The sequence below is a fragment of the Onychomys torridus genome, chromosome 1, assembly GCF_903995425.1.
Source record: "Onychomys torridus chromosome 1, mOncTor1.1, whole genome shotgun sequence".
Classification (NCBI taxonomy): domain Eukaryota; kingdom Metazoa; phylum Chordata; class Mammalia; order Rodentia; family Cricetidae; genus Onychomys; species Onychomys torridus.
Genome location: NC_050443.1, coordinates 31,855,645 through 31,874,815, shown reverse-complemented (window position 1 = coordinate 31,874,815; position 19,171 = coordinate 31,855,645). Strand labels below are relative to the sequence as shown.

Genomic DNA, 19,171 nt, shown 5'->3' with positions numbered 1-19,171 from the left:
TAGACAGCTCCAAAGTGACTAGCCCCAGGCAGTCCAGCCTCATAGACTGCTCCAACAAGGCCTGAACTTTCCTAGCCCTGGATGGTCTCACAGAAAGTGAAACAGCCTGATCTTCCCCACCTTAGCCAGCTTTCCAGCTTTCTTGGGTCCTTCTCAATGATGTCCCAATGTCAACAAGAAGTAGTCATAGAAAAGATTGTGTTGCCCCTTATCATTTATTATCAATGAAAAGACTTGGATGTTAGGTCTCAAACCTGGGTCAAATGGCTAACTGAGGTGCCTATTTAACATATCAAAGCAGATCTGGCCACCAGGTTCTCCCAGCATGCCTTGGTTACTGCCTGTTACGGGGTATAGGTGCCCTTCTCTGTATAATCCAGCCATTTGGGTTACCTGGCTCTTTGCTCTCCTGGCCTCTTGGTCTGGCTCTGTCCTTTCCATTCTCTCTTCTCCCCACATGGCCCAACTCAGGGTCACGTTCACCACACACTCTCCCAGACATCCCTGCCTCTGGCTCTGCTGTCCTTTTTAGCTTTAACAGCTGTGGTGGTCTGAATGAAAATGGCCCCCATAGGCCCATAGGGAGTGTGGCACCATTAGGAGGTGTGGCCTTGTTGGAGGAAGTGTGTCACTGGGGGCGGGCTTTGAGGTCTCAGATGCTCAAGCCAGGCCCAGTGTGGCATTCTCTTCCTGTTGCCTGTGGATCCAGGATCCAGATGTAGAGCTCTCAGCTACCTCTCCAGCACCACGACTGCCTGCGTGCCGCCGTGCTTCCAGCCATGATGATAATGGACTAAAAACCTCTGAAACTGTAAGCCAGGCCTCGTAAATGTTTTCCACTGTTAGTTGCCATGGTCATGGTGTCTCTTCACAACAGTAGAAACTCAAACTAAGACAATAATAAACCTTCTCCTCCACCATACCTAGGAGTAGTCACATCCTTCCTTTTTATTTTCATTTTTCTTTCATACAGCAAGCTGACTCTGGGGAGCACTGCTGGCTGGTTTCTCATATTCAAGTTCAGGTGACAGTGAGCACTTCTGTCCCACCAACCTTTCACAGCCTAACCTGTTTTCTGCCTCCTTTTCATCACAAAGTTCACTGGAAAGCTCCTTTGTAACATGGTATTGAGTGCGGCCAGTGAGATTGAGCTGCAAGGATCAGTGAGAATGACTGCTTCAGCAGGTGATTCTGCTGTGCAAGTTTGATTGTCTACTTTTATCTTTATTAATAACGGTATTTTCCAAGGCTCTCCAGGCTCATGAATATATATATATATCAAGGTGTTGAAATATTTATTTTATGATTCTTGTCATTTTACTACTCCATAGAATTTTTCATAAGTAGTGATTTATCATTTGCATAATTTCAAAGTTATGACTTTCAAATAATTTGAAAATGAGAGAGGAAAAAAAATCCATCTTCCTCTTTGCCAGCTCCCATGAATCATCGTGTTTAACACATTATTTTTGTTCAACTTTGGTCCATTTAAAACGTTCAGTTTTAGTGGTGTCAGAGTATGTGTGCAATGAAGTTGAATCCATCTCTTCACTTGAATTCTCCTGTGTGGGATGAGGAATTGGTGTACCGTTTCGGTCATCTATTATGGTCCACGATGGCACTGGGTCCTTCAGTTCACACTTGGGTTGCTTTACTTGTTACCCTTTTTGCTTGGAGTTATTTCTTTATATGTATTTATTTAGAGCCATAAAATATTGATTCCTTTGTTTATTTTAAGACAGGCTCTCCTGACCTGAAACTGCAGGAATAAGGGTCCTGAACGGCCAGGTGTTGAGTGGGAGGACCAGAGATGAGAACCAGAGAAGATAAAAGCAATAGCTGAGACCAGGAGGTCTTGTGGAAGCAGATGACTTATGTCAAGCAGGTTTATTCAGAAATGCAGCGGCATATATACTATTTGCAGGCCAAGGTCAGCAGAGAGCTAAGCCAGAAAGGAAGTGCAGGATGCCGCAGACACAGTGGTGTTGGGACAGATGACCACAGCTCAGGGGGGAGAGTTGGTCCTCAGAAGCCAGAACCTTGACTCATCTGAGGCCTTGGCCCCAGCCTCAGACCAGCCTTGCCAAGTCTGGTCCTGGACAAGAACTTTTGTCCTGTCATCAGGGCCTCTGAGAAAGTTTTGAGTCAGTCTGGCTTCCCACAATCTCCTGTAGCTCAGGCTGACCTTGAACTCCCTATATAGTCCTTGGTCCTCCTGTCTCTGCCTCCCAAGTGATTGTCTCACCACTCCCAATTCCTTTATTCCCCTTGTGTTGTTTATTTTTCTCCTCCCCCCCTCCCCTCCCTCTGTCCCTCCCTTCTTTCCTTTCTTGGACAAAGCCTCAAATCTGCTCGTAGCCAAAAATAACTTAGAACACCCGATCTTCCTGCCTTTGCTTCCTAAGTGCTGGGATCACAGATATATGCTACCATATCTAGCTGGTTCTATTTACCGTGTCCTTAATGATTCCAACATTTAAATGGTGCTATTGAGTGGGCTGGAGAAGTGGTTCAGCAGTTAAGAGCTGGCTGTTGCTGATGACCTGGTTCCATTCCAGCATCCACATAGCAGCTCACAACTGGAGCCTGCAACTCCAACTGTACCTAATTGCAGAAATCACACACCCCTTTCCCGCCTCCTGGACTTTGGGCACCAGGCAGATTATCTAGTCTGTCTGTCTGGTGAGCCTCTGGGATCCTCCTGACTCCACCTTCCAGCACTGAGATCACAGGTATGCACTGCCACACTCAGCCCGTTATGTGCACACTGGAGACCTGTTCAGAAAGTACTTTACCCACCCAGCCATCACCCTAGCCCATGAGAATGTCCTCTTAATTCTAAATTTTGTAAAAACAAAAATTCTATAGCCCAAGGGTTAGTTTTAATTCTTCTTGGCTTATTTAGTTATTAAGTTACTTCTAAAATTATAATAAGAGAATGGATTTAGGTGAGATACATTTGCCTGCTACCTTAAAGGAGCATTGCTGACCCGAGCTTTAAGGGACAATCCCTCACTCCCCACCACCCTTGACCCACTAAGCCTATTTTGGGCAAATGTATGGCAATCCAACTCTGTGGAATGTCCTATCTTCAACTTTTTAATTTTTATTTTATTGTGCTGGGAATTGAACCTAGGACCTTGAAGATTCTAGGCAAATACTCTACTACTGAGCTACATTCCCAGATTTGGGGGCCTTTATTTCAAATACTTTCTTTAATAATGCCCTTAAAAAATAAGCATAATTGCTGGGTGGTGGCAGTGGTGGTGGTGGCGGCGGCGGCGGCGGCGGCGGCAGCGGCGTGTGAATTCCAGGCCTGGTCTACAGAGTGAGTTCCAGGAAAGGCACAAAACTAAACAGAGAAACCCTGTCTCAAAAAAAAAAAAAAAAAAAAAAGGAAAGAAAAAATAAGCATACTTTATTGCTTTGTATACCTCTGTAGACATAGTCCATCTTAACAAAGAAAGACTATTGTTTGACACAGAAAGACCAAGACAGGAATCCAACAGTTCCTTACCATATTATTATTCCTATATTATACTTTATATATTATTGCTATATTATTCCTGGAGGACTGTTACTTCACTACTTTTCCGGGATGATCTGAGTGCTCAAGTTCTCCTTCTGCAGGATCCACTGTCCACCTCTATGGGCAATGGGCACCTGTGCTCCCAGTGTGCCTCGTTAGTCACTAGAGAGAGCTGAGGGAGGCAAGATGGCGCAGCTCTCCTGTCAGGGGTTAGAGGTCACAAGCTTGAGTGGCTCATCAGGAGCCTGAGAACATGGGTCCTTCTCTCACAATCTCTATTAATATTTTTCTCTTTTTCCAAAACCATGCAGGACCTGTTCCTGTAGCGGATATCTGTTCTATGACTCTGAAGTGCAGCCCTAGAGATGTAGCAGGTAACTGTTCTACCTGCCTATGACCTTGAAGTACCTGGCCCTGGGGTGTGGTCTCAGCGCTAGCCCTCTTGGTCTCGGACTCAGGAACTGACTCAGGCGTCAGGAACAGCCTGGGACTGTACCTCAGTCTTCCAGGACCCTGCGACCATTCCTCTGTTCTGTCTAGTGAGTTTTCCTTTCCTAATAAATTCCTTTACCCTTTAAGCAGACTCTATGGATTTCTCACATTATGTCCTCATACATGGAAGTTGAAAGGGAAAAATCAGTAGCCATCTTGAGAGATGCTCCCCCCACAAAGGTATTTGCTGACCAGCAGTTTTAGAACTGACCAGAAGTTGAACTCATGGGAAGATAAGGCTGAAACAATAAATCTGAATGTATATATCCTGGCTTCAGCAACCAGGACATAGGGAGTAAAAATTTATGTCTCTGTAGATACCCTGAATCCTGTCAGCCATCAGTAACCTCATGCTTATAGTTCAGCCAGTAACTTCAAAGAACTACCTCACCCCTAGCGGCCCCTCCCCATCCATTCTCAAGATATGTAACTCTCTGCATGTAACCTTTCCTATATGAACCCCTTAAAGTGAGTGCTCAGGGTCATCCTCCTCCACCTGCTATATATTGAGTATTTGGAATATGGAGACCCCCTCCCATCTCCCCCACTCCCAATCTGTTTAGTTGAGGACAGAGAGCCTCGAGTCTGGATGGGTTTTGGTGTGACTGAGCCTGGAGGGTTGCTCCCCACAGAACATATAAGGCTATCATTGTTTTTGGAACTTTGTTGGTTGTCTCTTGGGGCAAAGTTTGTTTTGTTGTGCTCTTGGTCTTGTGTGTAGCATGTTAATTGTTCTTATTGTTGACTAAGACGAATGCTATAGGACAGTCTCCCTTTTCTCCCTAGATCTTTGCCTAGCATTCTGGAAGGATGTGTGAGCCACTGCTCACAGTGGAATGATTGATTCACAAAAGGAACTTCGTCACCTTTGGCAGTGCAGAATGGGCCTCTGACAATGTTTAGTTGGCCTTCAGAGGGAACCCCTGTGCTGGCCGAAGAGCTCCCCATGGTTCCTGCAGACCCTCGGGGATGGGGGTGGGTGGGGAAGAGCTGGCTGTGAAGGGCTGTGATATGTAGAGGCAGAGAAGAAACACACCCACACACAACAAATAAACAAACAAACAAAACAAAAAACTCTTGATCCTAGTGAAGTTGCCTTTCACAGAAGAGCTACTGCTCCCCTTGATCAAGGCAGAAATCAACCTTTTCACCTCTCGCCCTTACTGGAACTTATGCCTATGTAAATGTTACTTGTAAAAGTAAAAGATCTTATCTTATGTTTCGAGTGGGGTATGTATGTTGTATGTAAGCTTATGCCCCAAATAGCTTGGATTTATTTTTTAGACAGGATGTCCTGGAACTCACTATGTAGACCAGGCTGGCCTTGAATTCATAGAGATCTGCCTGCCTCTGTCTCCTCTGCCTCTGAGTACTGGGATTAAAGGTGTGTGCTACTGTGTCTGGCTCTAAAATAGTTTTGAATAGAAAACCACTCAGTGTCTTCAGAAAAAAATGTCTCTGGAGTTAAAATAAATTTCATTATTGCTTTTCCTTTTAATGAAGAAAGCTATTGGCTAGAACTGCATAGTGATGTTTCATTAATATTTGTTGTGTGTAGAACACATTTAGTACAGTTTATACTTTTTTGTATTTTTGAGTCAGGACCCCAGGCTGGCCCTGAACTTCCTTTGTAGTCAAGGATTACCTTTAATTCCTGGTCCTCCTGCCTCCACTTCCAAATGCTAAGATTACAAGTGTGCATCACGACTCCCATTACACATTTTTGAAAGTCAATGTTTTAAAAACCACTATTTATTTACTACCTTTTTTTTGTGGTAATTTCAACAAGATCAATCTAAATGTTGAATTAAATATATAACCTTTGGTAGTTTGAGTGTAATTGACCCCCATAAGCTCATAGGGAATGGCACTATTGGGAGGTGTGACTTTGTTGGAGTAGGTATGGCCTTGTTGAAGGAAGTGTGTAACTGTGGAGGAGGGCTTTGAGGTCTCATATATGCTCAAGCTACACCCAGTGTCTCAGTTCACTTCTTGTTGCCTGTGGGATCCAGATGTAGCTCCTTCTATGCTCTTGGCTCCTTCTCCAGCACCTTGTCTGCCTTCCTGCCACCTTGTCCCACCATGATGAAAATGGACTAAACCTCTGGAACTATAAGCCACCCAATTAAATGTTTTCCTTTATAAGAGTTGCTGCAGGGCTGGAGAGATGGCTCAGTGGTTAAGAGCACTAGCTTTTCTTCCAGAGGTCCTAAGTTCAATTCCCAGCAATCACATGGTGGCTCAAAAACATCTTTAATGAGACTTGGTACCCTCTTCTGGCCTGCAGGCATACATGTAAGCAGAACATTGTATACATAATTAAATAAATAAATGTTAAAAAAAAAAGAGTTGCTGTGGTCATGGTGTCTCTTCACAGCAATAGAAACCCTATAACTAGAATTTCTTTCTTTCTTTTCTTCCTTCTTTCTTTCTTTCTCTCTTTCTTTCCTTCTTTCTTCCTTCCTTCCTTCCTATTTTTAAAACTATAAATCAATAATTTCAAGATATAGAGACTTTATCTTTGTCTTTATAATATTTGTTAATATTTTGTTAATTTGAATTCTTTGTATGGATGTTACAATTCTCCCAGCCATAGTACTTGTTGGAAAATATTGTTCAAATTAATGTTTGTAAATGTTAATTTGAAATTATATTAAAATCAGGAAAATGTACATGTGTTCATTTCCTTTCTGATTTTTACATGTGTTTATAAGCATCGCATGCACATGGGTGGGTACAAGTATGTATGTGGGTGCATTGTGGAAGCAGAGGTTGCTGTGTTCTTCAATGATTCTCTACATTAGGTGAAGAGGCAGGGTCACTTGCTGATCCTAGAGCTCATCAGTTCAACTAGTCTATCAAGGCAGTTTGCTCCTGAGATCCCTGTCTCTACCACTAGTGTGCTGGGATGATGGGTGGGCCTCTACTCATGCCTAGCTTTTATGTGGGTGCTGGGAAATCTGAACTCTGGTCCTCAGGCTTTACACCCTGAGCCATCTCCTCAGACCATCTTTTTCTTTATTTTTTTTCAGCACTGTTGGGAATGGAACCCAGGGCCTTGCCCTGCAATGTAAGCGCTCTACCATTAAGCTTTATTCAAAGCTCCTTGTGAGGAAAAAGACAATGTTGAAAAAATACAGTTTACAACTGCAAACAAAGTATAGAGCAGAAGGGCCTGGGTGGACCTGTACAGGTGAGAGTCTGCCTCCAGAGTTCCCAAGAAAGGTCATCCAGCTCCTGCACGGGGCCTTTCTGGTAGTGCAGACGCACTGGTTTCCTGGCATGCTTGTCTGCAGCTCTAAATTAACCACAGAGAGTAGAGAATAGGATCCCTGGCTTCCATGTCCCAGGACGGTTATCCATTGCTATCTATTGCCTGAGGAACATGTCAGTTCTGGTCACTTTTAGCCTGAAGCAAAGCCAAGCTGGAGGATGTGTCCTTTCGTTCTTCTTAGTTACTGTCTGCTTAGCAGGGGGCAGGCGACACCATATAACATGGTGGGGAGGCAGCAAGCCCACAGGGTAGGAACATGGCCATAATTCAGAGAAGGACGGGGTAAGACTTTACCTTTTCCCTGGGCCACTAAGAGATCACCAAGGTATTAGTACCCTAAACTCCCAGTGGCATCTACAGCCCCAGGTCAGTGGAGGACAGCTGGAACACAGTATGTTTAGGGAAGACAGGTGCCGAGGTGGGCCAGCTTCTCAGGGGAGACAAACACTGTATGGTCTGGATGGTGACCCCATTAATGGGCAAATTGGGAGAGTGCCCTTATGTCTACAGGGTCTTTGCAAATGTGATTCTAGAAAGAATTTCAGAGATCCAGGGTCGGAGATTGGTCTCATTTCCAAAGATAGATGTGAAGAAAAACAGAGACAAAGGAGACTGACTCAGAGGACAAGCGAAGGGGGCAGAGAGACTGGAGGATGCAGCCAAGAGTCGGCCCCACGCTGGGAGAAAGCAAGGAAAACTAAGGGACCATGCTGCTGCTGTCACTGCCAAACTCTGTAGGCGCGGTCTCCGCCGCCCGGTCTTTCTGCACCGCCGGGTCCTCGGGATCTCCTGCCCAGCCTCGTTCCACTCCTCCTACGTGATCCTGGGTGTGCCGCCCTCGCCAGGTTCTCGGCACGAGCTCTGATTGGAGGACGCGGGGCGCAGGCCCAGAGCGGGGAGACGCCTGGCGCTTCTGCCGCGGCAGCCCGAGCTCCTGGCTTCATAAGAGCGCTCGCCTCGCTGGGAAGACAAACACCGCATGGTCCGGTGGCCGTCCTCTGGGGTGGGCTTGCATCTTGTAATTTCTAGAAGATCTGTGGACCGAAGAGACAGATTTGGTAAGTGTTGGTGAGTGAAACGGAAAAGCCTCTTTTGAAAAAAGTCTCTTTCTGTAACTTGGGGACTTCTAGAGAGGGAGGAAACCTGCCCAGAGCCTTGATGGGAATCTATCATGGTAACTGGTGGGGGCAGATCCAGGGGAAGGCAGGTCTGTCTTCTGAGTTGGGGTCCAGAAGCTTGGGTACACTTGTCATTAGCCTCAGAGGACATCCGCGCTCGCCGGGGGGGGGGGGGGGGGGGAGGCGGGCAGTGCGGGGGCGAGTGCAGGGAGGAGACGGGGACGATCTAAGGGAAAGAGAGGAAGGACGGACAGAGAAGGAAATGATTTTCTAAGAGTTGAGTTCTGGGAGAATGGGACCTGGGGCCGGAGGGAAAGGAGAGAGCTGTAATCGCTGAAAATGAAGTTACCGCTTCGTACCGAGTTGGGCATCTGGCTGAGGCGCATGTCTGGATGATGGGGAGGATGTTATTTTGCTGAGGAATGTCTTTCTGGGACTGGCAGTCTGAGTCAGATGTGTGGGTGGCAGACCCAAACTCCTGATGCTCTGAGCTTGTTTCCTTAAAAGCTTTGTTTTTTAGTAGGGTCTCATGTACCCCTTGGAGCTGGAGCCCCTCTTCCTCCTGCCTTCATGGCCCTGGGGCTAACATTAGAGGCATATGTCACCTCATCTCCTGTTGGGGACCTGCCGCCTAAGCAGACACTGCCAACTGAGCTTAGCCCTCTTCAAAGACTGCACTTTGTAGAGAAGGCATGGGAGTGTGACATCCCATCTTTTTCTTAAAGCCTAAAGATAACTACTGATTAAACACCTTCAAAGTCCCCGCCACACATACAGCGGAGGCACCTGTCCCAGCCCGGACACCTGTCTCCTCAAGTGCTTCTTGGCTTTCTGATTCAGAAACTCATTGACCGCTTCTGAACTTGCTTTCTGTGACAGACTTCCAGGACCCAGGTGCTCTTGTGTGTGGCCCACCATGCCCTGAGGAGCCTGCCCTGCTTCACTACTCAGCTGGTGGAAGTGCACGTCCTGCTGCTCATGACAAGATGACTTCACAGAGTTGCCAGAGGGGTCGAGAGAGTGCAGGCAGGAGCTACAGGGGGCCATGCCACACTGCAGTCTGCAGTCAGGCCTCTTCACTACGTGGCCGCAACCTAGAACCACCCAACAAATATGGAGGGCAGAGCAAGCTAGTCCAGTCCAGCACTGTGGGCTCCTCGTGGGTGGCAGAGTGCCAAGCTGGCTTGCTGAGGATGCTATTATTATCATTGCTTTTGTGGTGCATGCCCATGGCAGGTAGGATGTGGATGGAATGGGAAGGGGCGGGGTGGGGGGCTGCTGTAGCTTCTGCCATCCCTGGTGGGCTCCGATGGGCCCCACTTACTGTGGCTGTGGCCTGCTATCCCTTTCCCTGCCTCTTGTCATGGTTGCTCAGCTGTGCTTTGAAGACCCACGGTGTGCAGTTTGCCCTGACTGCATCCCTCTTGGTGCCTTGCTGCTTCATCCATGATGTGGGAACTGGGGCAGGGTTGGAGAAAAGCTACCTTTTTTTCCTGCAGGCATCTTTACCGAAGTTTTAGCAGAGGTGGGGAGGGGCAGTTTTCATCTCATGGGGATGTACTACGGGTCTTAGTTCTGTAGCTTGAGAAGCTAGGATAAGGCACTGGCTGGTTCAGCTCTAGGATAACTTCCCGTTCTGTCCATCGTAGTGGAGATCCATTCAGGAGGCTGAAACCTCATGCCATGACCATCTCCCAAAGTCCTCACTGCTAAATGATGTCCCAGTGTGTGGGGGGTGGGGTTTCCATCCACATATACATTTGGGAAGGATGCAGAATTCAGTGCTTAGCACATCACCAAACATGCCCCTTGAAAATAGAACTTCTGTATTATATACCCAAATGGATCTACAGCTGAGGTGTGACGCTTCTCAGACCTCTTTGTGGAAACTGATCAGTTGGGCCTGATGAGGTGATTTGGCAGCCCACATGGTTTAAGGAGAGAACTTCCGCAAGTGTTCTCTGACCTCTGTATAGACGCCCCTCGCAACACTCAATAAATGTCACTTTTTTAGTTAAGAATGAATTATCTAGTTGTAAAATGCACATAGATCTCTAACAGCCAAAGCAAGCTTGTCAAGAAAGGACAGGGCTGGGGATCTAACTGGATTACCAAGGGCCCTGCGGGGAGAAGCTGTTGAGAACTATTCAAGGCTATAACAAGGGCTGTTCACCGCATCCCAGTGACTGGGTACCAGGAGCCTCCTGTAACTGAGCTCTGGATTGCTGTAGGTGGGCTGGAAGTGAAAACCACGGAGATGACCCAGATGGCTTTCCTACACGACAATGTCACTATACCCTGCAAAATCCCTGGGTCGCCCCACCTGAACATCACGACTGTGGGAATCATCTGGTCTTGGAAGAAAGAGCAGAATGAATCTGAGGTCTCAATATACGAGTTTTATGGAAATCACGAGAAGGTGTTCCGACCTGGAGCCAGTGTGTCATTGTGGGGGCTGGAATGGGGCGATGCCTCACTCCATCTGCCCAGGATCGAGCTGAGTGAAGCAGGAGAATACCAATGCAAGCTGGTGGTCACCCCTGAAAAGGCAGAGGGAACGGCCAGGCTAGATGTTGTGGGTGAGTCCTTGACAGAAGTGCCCGGTGGTTCCGATGGTGCTGAGGCTAGTGGTGGATGTGTGGATGGCCAAGCAGAGCCGAGGGCTAGGACATGGGCAAAGGAGTCGGGGGGCCATGGTTTTCAGGTCTGTCCATTGCAAATACTGAAGAGGATGAGGCTGGAGGATCTTGAATTTAAGGCCATCTGGGGTTTCACATTTTGTGTGGAGATGTATATAGTTTGATTGTAAAGTGTTTGCCAGGCTCTGGTTCCAACCCCATTCCTGCTCCAACTAAACAAAACCAAAACAGTTTGACAACCTTTAGCACCTTACCAGTCAGTCACTCTGAACTTCAGTGCCCTTTTCTGTCCTCAGAGGTAAAGATAATCCACCTAAGAGTTGAGGGGAAGAGCCTGTGAGCAGCCTGCTCTCTAATGGCAGCCTTAGTAATTATGTACTCCGCCTGTTACGTGGACAGTCCATCTTCACCAAAGAGGTGCCTCTGGAAGGTGCCTGGGAGAGGAGCTCGGTGCCAGGCTGGCCTCCACACGTCTCAACTCAGATTCAGCTTTGCTACTTCCAACCTGAGAGACTGGAGCAAACATTGACTATCTTTGGAGTGAAATTTTCCCCTGAGTCTAATGGGATGGGGTCTCACTCACTAAGTTGCTAAAAGGTGGCTTGAACAGAAGCAGAATTGTTCTGCTGCTCAAACCAGCCTTAGCAGAGTGTGTGTCTGTGGCCGTTTCTGCCTTCAACCCCGCTGCATTCACCTGCAATTACTTAGGTCAGCGTCATTAGCCATTTCCTGCTGCCAGGGTGTTGTGCATTTGGGTATTAGTTAGCCTCACTGGCACAGTCTGTTTGTTTGTTTGGAGATAATTTCATGTATCCCTGGAGGGTGGCTCTGAACTTGCTGTGTATATTTTGGATAAAAGACCTTTATTGCATATATATTTCACAAAATATGTTCTTGAAGTCTTGCTTATCATTTTATGTTGACAACTTCTACACAGAAGTGTTGAATTTTTTACGAATACTAACACCGTTTTTTTCCTTAATAGTTTATGACCTGACATTATTTCCTTATTTAGCTTTTTGGAAAGTGGTTTCAGGTAGCCTAGGCTGGCCAGGATTTGCTATGTAGCTGCAGGTGGCCTTGCATTCTGACCCTCCTGCCTGCATCTCCTATGCGCTGGTGCTGCAGATTGTGCCTCCCCACCACGCCTCATTTGTCTGTCCTGTTATCAGTATCACAGCAGCTTTCCTTAGGGACACTTCCTGGGAGGTGCTTTTGCACCTCTGACTAGGTCCAGGGTGACTGCATCTCCTGCAGCATCTCTCTAACCTGGACGGGCCATTTCCAAGGCAGACATGTCCACTGTGGCCATACTCCAGCCGCTTCTTGGATCTGAAAAATGTCTGCCACTAGCTTCATAAACTCTGCTTGACAAAATTGCTGTGCAAATGGGGGTCACGGCATACCCAGAACAGTCGATTAAGCAGAGTCTGAACGTGGTCAGTCGCCCGCCCCCAGCGCTTGCCAATAAGATCTTCTCTGTCTACCTCCAGGGACTCCCAGTCTGGTGTGGTAAACTGGGGGTCCCCAAACTCATGGCGGAGGTAGAAGCCACTCAGTGTGGTGTGAGGAGAGAAACCAGTGGTTGGCCCTGGCCAAATTGTGGTTCTTTTCTCTGGCAGCTTCCCCAGCCACGAAGTTGTTTGTGAAGCCAGCTACAGTGAGAAATGGTGAAGACCAGCACATTATATGTGAGCTAGATGGATTCTACCCAGAAGCCTTTGACTTAAAGTGGGAGAAGAGCACCCTGAATGATCCCAACTTCCGAGTGATTACTGAGGGCGTCATCACTGGTCCCACTGTGAGGAACGATGATGGCACCTTCAGTGTTATCAGCTCCTTGGCCCTGAAACCAGCCCTGGAAGGCCATGGGAATACCTACTCCTGTGTGGTGTCACACAGATCCTTCCTTGGCTCCAAGAGGCTCAGTGTTACGCTGCCTGAGAAAAGTAAGCATCCCCCTGCTCCCCCCACTTGAGGACATGTGACTGGAAGTTTGGGAGTTTGAGAAGCCTAGGATCTTTGCTGGGGAAGGAGAGGAAATTTGGGGCCGAAGGAGAACTAACTAGATCTAGTTCATCCCAGAGCCCAGAGTCAGCAGTCCAGATTTAGGTCCTGTGCTGCTGCTGCTGGCCTAGAGGTAGATGCGGGGGTGAGAGGGGGCAGGGGCAGATAGGGCCATTGGGTCTGTTTGTCAGCTCAGAACACCTTCAGAGTCTGGATGTTCCCATGACAGGGAGTGGGCAGCTTGCCAGCAGCTCCTTGGAGACGAGGGCCAGCATCCTCCTCTGAGGATGAGAGACTGAGTACTGGGGGCCAGGGAGCAGCTGTGCCAGCACCCTTTCTAGTTAGGTTAGAGGCCTCTCTTCTCAGATGCTGTTAGATGTTTCAGTTCAGTAGGTGGTCTGTGGGCAGTGTATGAAGACGAGGAAGCCATAGAGGGTGATCTTGACGATGGCTAAGGCTTCCGACAGGTGTACCAACTCACAGGCTGGCACAGCACTGCAGTTATGCATGTCCTGGTAGGGTGGGGTGCTGGAGCTCATATCCTGGGCTGCCCTGATTGTGGCTCTAGTGTTTGGTGGGGATGACCTTGCTGATCAAACACGTCTTCCTGAAGTGAGAAGAATAAAGGAGGTAAGGACTGAATAGAGCTGTGTGTGTGTGTGTGTGTGTGTGTGTGGAGAGAGAGAGAGAGAGAGAGAGAGAGAGAGAGAGAGAGAGAGAGAGAGAGAGAAACGTGGCTATGCCAGGTAAGGTAAGCTGTGGGCGATGGCATTGTTCTTAGAGTAAGGACTGGAAGCATGTGTGGGTGTAACTTAAATATGCCAGTGTATTGAATATGCACTTTGGTTTGGGTGGATGTGCTATATGATGTAGTCTAGAACCCACAAAGCTGTGTGTGATGTATGGTCTTTGATATTACTTCGACCTTATTTTATCTCTTACATACTTTTCCCCCTCTTTCCTTCATTTCCCCTTCTCTTTCTCTCTCTCCTCCCTCTTTTCCTTTCTTTTACAAGTTTGTATATGTATATGTGGGGTGTGCACAATGGTGCCTGTGTGGAAGTCAGTTCCCTCCTTAAGTGGGTAGCAGTGAACCACCTCTACTCAGTGAGTCATCATGTAGACCCTCCTTTCTTTTGATACAGGGTCTAATGTTGCTCAGGCCGTCCTTGAATTTGCTATGGTGTCTAGGATGACCTTGAACTGTTGACCTTCCAACTTCTACTTCTGGAAGGCTAGAGTTATAGTCATATGTCACTGCGCCCGATTTATGCAGTGTTGGGCCTTGAACTCTGGGCTTGGTGCATACTGGACATGCACTCCACAATGGAGCTACATCTCCACTCCTTCCTTCCTTCCTTCCTTCCTTCCTTCCTTCCTTCCTTCCTTCCTTCCTTCCTTCCTTCCTTCCTTCTTTGAAGCAGGGTTTCAATCTGCAGCCCAACTGGCTGGAGCTCATGAACCCCTAAGGCTGGGCTTCCAGGTGTGCACCACCATGACAGACGCCATGCTGTACTTTGCTGTGCTAAGGATGTCTGAGGATGTGTGTGATAGGAATGGTGTTGCTAATCCATGACAGAGGCCTGGTGGTGGATCTCTGGTGAGACTTGACATCAGCCACACAGACTGTAACACCAGTCCTGTCTTTGACCCTCTCCAGTATTTGCTACTATTCTGGTTGTTGTCATAAAATACTCCGACAAAGGAAACTCGCTGAAGAAAGGGCTTATTCTTGGCTTACCGATCAAGGTACAGTCCATCAAGGCAAGAAGATGACGGCGGCAGGTATTGAGGCAGGTGGCCACAGTGTGTGTGCAGTCAGGTCACGGAGGACACTGAGCGCTCAGCTTGCTTCCAGTCCCGACCCATGGGACAATGTCAGCCACAGTTGAAGTGTGTCCTCCTACCTCGGTTAACCTAGATAACTTTTCAGAGCTTGCACAGAGGACTGTCTGATAGGTGATTCTTAGTCCGGTCAAATGGACAGTATTAACCATCATAACATCCTCTCTCTCCTCTCTCTCCAGGACTTATGGAGATATATGTTACCATTGTTAGTCCCTGTATTCTCCTGGCTTTGGTGATAGTTTTTCGCCTCTGGAGCTGGTAAGAACCAGTAAGACAAAGCACAGGCCTGTGGCTGGAACTTGGCTTCAGGTGTTTGTGATCACAGTCACCGGACACTCTCAGGGAGTCTGGGGATGGGTGCTGGGATACTGTGTCTTGTTTTCTGATGTTAGCTTAGGAGAGAGTTTCCCCATCTGATCTCTTATCCATGACTCTGTGGAGAAGGGCTGTGGAGCCTCTGCCTGTCCACGGGATACGACTTTCCCTGTGGATTGCATCTGATCTTATCAGTTGAGACCAGGGCTTTGATCTATGAGTGGACTGTAGTGTTCAGTCACACAAAAACCCTCAGCTGAGGGAGTCAGTTCCCTCATGGCTCATATTTTGTTAACACTTTAGTGGGCTAACTGACCATAAGTTTTCAGTGGGGTGACCAAGGATTTCTAATTCCCCTAGATGTTTCTAAATTAAATTTTCAGCTATTATCCAAAGAAAGAGAATGGTGCAGCTGTTTTAGAGGCTCAGGACCGAGTGTAAATGTGCTGGTTAGAAGATTCTAGGAAGTCAAGTGGATCTTCATTACTTATGGGCCTGTCAAGGCCCAGTCCTGCACTGCGTCAGGAGAAGTGGGATAGTCCAACAAGAAAATAAGGACTTCTGGGCTGCAGAGATGCTTGGCAGTTAAGAGTACCCGATGCTCTTGTAGAGGGCCCGGCGTTTCAGTTCCCAGCACCCACATGGTGGCTCACAACCCCTTGGAAGTATCTCATCTCTGCAGGATCATGTACATCTATGGTGAACATAAACCCATGTAGGCACGCACACAAACACATAAAGATAATACAGAAATAAGTCTGTTTGAAGAAGAAGAAGGAGGAGGAGGAGGAGGAGGAGGAGGAGGAGGAGGAGAAGAAGAAGAAGAAGAAGAAGAAGAAGAAGAAGAAGAAGAAGAAGAAAAAGAAAAGAGGGCTGGAGGGGTGGCTCAGAGGTTAAGAGCACTGGCTGTTCTTCCAGAGGTCCTGAGTTCAATCCCCAGCAATCACATGATGGTTTACAACCACACCAAGAGAATTGGTGCCCTCTTCTGGCATATAGACAGAACACTGTATGTGTAATAAATAAATAAATCTTAAAGAAGAAGAAGGGGGAGGAGGAGGAGGAGGAGGAGGAGGAGGAGGAGGAGGAGGAGGAAGGCTGCTGATACAACACAGGCCAGCTGTTTTCTGGAAGTTATTTTCCTGGTTGGGGCGGAGCCAATGGGAAGTCTGTGCGTCAGGTTTTATGGAAGTGTTTCTTGGGCACTGATTGCTTCTTTAACTCTTGTCCTTCTCTAGTCTGATCTAGGTGCTGCTCGTCACCTTGCAGGAAGCCTTACGTGAAGAAGGGCAGGCACGAAGGCAGTGAGTCGACCTGATCCTCGTACAGCCGTCCCTGTCTTTACTGCGTCCTTCCGTGTCCTCCACAAGTGGGCAGTCTCTTGACTTCGTGGCGTTTGCTAAGAAAACTTAGGCTGCAATTTTTAAAGATCAATTTTTAGGATTATTTTCTACATGAGACACTTAGTCATGAAAACACAGTGTGCCAAAGCTTCTAGTGAAAACGTGTCCAGCTCTAAGTGCCTACTAAGATAAATAACTTAATGGAAAACAAGCTCAAGCCAAACCCCAGATCTATAGTGGGAAAGAATTAAGATCAGGACAGAGATTAATCAAATGGAAATGAAAAATTACAAAATTTGTAAATCTGCTCAACAAATCCTTACCCCAGCTAACTGGCAGAAAGCAAAGCCTCACCTGATAAAGTCAGAGGTGCAAAAGGAGCCATCCAGAAACTCGGGGAGCACCAGGACAGTCTTTAAAAGCAGATATTCCACTAAGTTAGGAGATTTTAAAGTATTTGATGAATTACTTTGTGTATATGATCTACCAGAATTAAACCCAGATGAGACAAATGATTTAAACAGATCTGTTAGGAGCAGTGAGATTGATGTTGTAATAATAATAGTGATAATGATAATAATAATGATAAACAACAACATCACCAAACAAAGCAGTGTTCAGGCCCTGATGGATTCACTGGTAAAAGCTACCAGATTGCCAATGAAGTACTATCACCAGCCTTTCTGAAGAGAGGAAAGACCACTGCCAAACTCTCTCACAAGCCCAGCATTAGACCTATTTGTAAGCAAGTATTTTTAGTGTCTGTGACTAGGAATTTGTAAAGCTGGGTATCTGAACTTGATGTATTGTTCAAAAGTTTACAAAGCCAAGTGACCCATGGTTGCTCTCTTTTATATGAAATGTATTAAGACCAGGGAAAGACTTGACAAGCACAACCCTGCTATGTGAAGCCCATATCTACCTCTGTTTGCCTTGAAGTAAGTGTTTTGTTATTGTATGTATGAGATGCACTTGCACTGCAGAGAAAGGGTCTGTGGACACAGCTCTAAAATCGTAAGAATCCTTACAATTTTACAGTGTAGAACTGGTGTCCTACTGGCCAGAGAGTCTTAAGTTCTTCTTCACTAATAGATGGTGAGTTAGCGGAGAAGAGATTTCTGTGCAATCACGATGGTCAGTGCTGCTCCTGCTGTGTTAGGCCTTCTAAGATGCAAAGCTTAGGAGAGCAGGAAGTTAATCTCCTCCAAAGTAGAACTGGTAATGGTGCTATCTGAGGCAGGATAGGAAAACAGCAGAGATGGGGAGAGGACGGAATGCCTTGCTCTGGAGTCTGGTTGGAGCCTCTCACATTTTTGAGTTGTGTGTGACAGTTGCTAACAACAGGGTCATATATGTAAAAGTGTTAAAATAGCAACACAGCAGGCCTTGGCGGACCAGTAAGGCCTCCCTCCTCTCCCGTGGGATGTGCTAACTGCCTGTATCTCTGCAACCTAGACTTGTCTGGTGCCAGGTGCACCTCAGGGGCTACCCTTTGGAGACAGTGACTTCCAAAGTCATCTGAATTCTTTGTGTAAGCCAGACACGGCATTGCACAGCTTTAATCTAGCACTTGGAGGCAGATGTCTGTGAGTTTGAGGCCAGCTTGATCCACATAGTAGGTTCCAGCCCAACACAATGAGACACTGCCTCAAACAAGTAAGATAAATAGTAAATTCTATTTATTAGTATTGTAAAGCCAATGAAGTTAAGTTATTCTCTGGGAAGTCCACAACCGTGGGCTATGATTTTTTTAAATTTTTCTCCCAAGTGCTTTTTCTCAATAATTGTATTGAAATGTATAATAAAATCTCTTTGTAATAAACTCTAAATATCCTTTGCGATGGTTTGTTTTGAAATTCTTTTCTTCAGTGAAGTCAGAATCTTGAGTGTTCCGTGGCAAAGTTAAGAATCCAGCTGTACCTGAGTCAAGGTCTTGGAAAGATTAAAGAATGCCTCGTGCTGCGGGGGGCAGTTCTGGGCTGTCTCCACACTATGGTCACAGGCATCTTTTGTGAGGTTTGTGGTAGATTGTTTGGAACTTGGTGGGTAAACACCCATGGGCCTGCATCCTACTTTGGTTTCTTTGTTTCTTCTGTTTTCTGTCAGGATCCACAATCCTGGGAAGGAGCCATGCTGTCCCTGGGTCAAATTGGGCTCTAGTCTGCCTTTCTGGAGGACATCATTATGAAGCTGACTCTCCAGATGTTGCAAGCCTCTATTTTAGTCAGGGATTCTACTGCTGTGACAAACCACTGTAACCCAAGCAGGTCAGGGAGGAAGGGGTTTGTTTGGCTCACACTTCCATGTGATTGTTCATCATCAAAGGAAGTCAGGACAAGAACTCAAACAGGGCAGGAACCTGGAGACAAGAGCTGATGCAGAAACCATGGAGGGGTGCTGCTTCCTGGCCTGCTCAGTCTGCTTTCTCGCAGAATCTTGGACCACCAGCCAGGGATGGCCCCGCCCACAATGGGCTGGGCCTGCGTCCATCAATCACTAATTAAGAAAATGCCTACAGCCTGATCTTACAGAGGCATTTTCCTTCCTTCCTTCCTTCCTTCCTTCCTTCCTTCCTTCCTTCCTTCCTTCCTTCCTTCCTTCCTTCC

The 19,171-nt window shown here is 47.0% G+C and overlaps 1 protein-coding gene across 1 annotated transcript; it reads left to right on the top strand.

The window, feature by feature from the left end:
- The first annotated feature begins 9,340 nt into the window (after positions 1–9,340).
- Positions 9,341–18,327, top strand: Ncr3lg1 (natural killer cell cytotoxicity receptor 3 ligand 1). Its single transcript, XM_036169871.1, has 5 exons — positions 9,341–9,649; positions 10,645–10,992; positions 12,675–13,001; positions 15,087–15,165; positions 16,461–18,327. Exons 1-5 carry the CDS (start codon positions 9,400–9,402, stop codon positions 16,468–16,470), a joined length of 1,014 nt encoding a protein of 337 aa, XP_036025764.1. The 5' UTR covers positions 9,341–9,399; the 3' UTR covers positions 16,471–18,327.
- The last annotated feature ends 844 nt before the right edge of the window (positions 18,328–19,171 follow it).

Coding starts and splice junctions, on each gene's coding strand:
- Ncr3lg1 (XM_036169871.1), top strand. CDS start 9,400: ATGACTTCACAGAGTTGCCAGAGGGGTCGAGAGAGTGCAGGCAGGAGC. Junction 10,993..12,674: donor GGCCAGGCTAGATGTTGTGG/GTGAGTCCTTGA, acceptor TTTCTCTGGCAG/CTTCCCCAGCCACGAAGTTG. Junction 13,002..15,086: donor TGTTACGCTGCCTGAGAAAA/GTAAGCATCCCC, acceptor CTCTCTCTCCAG/GACTTATGGAGATATATGTT.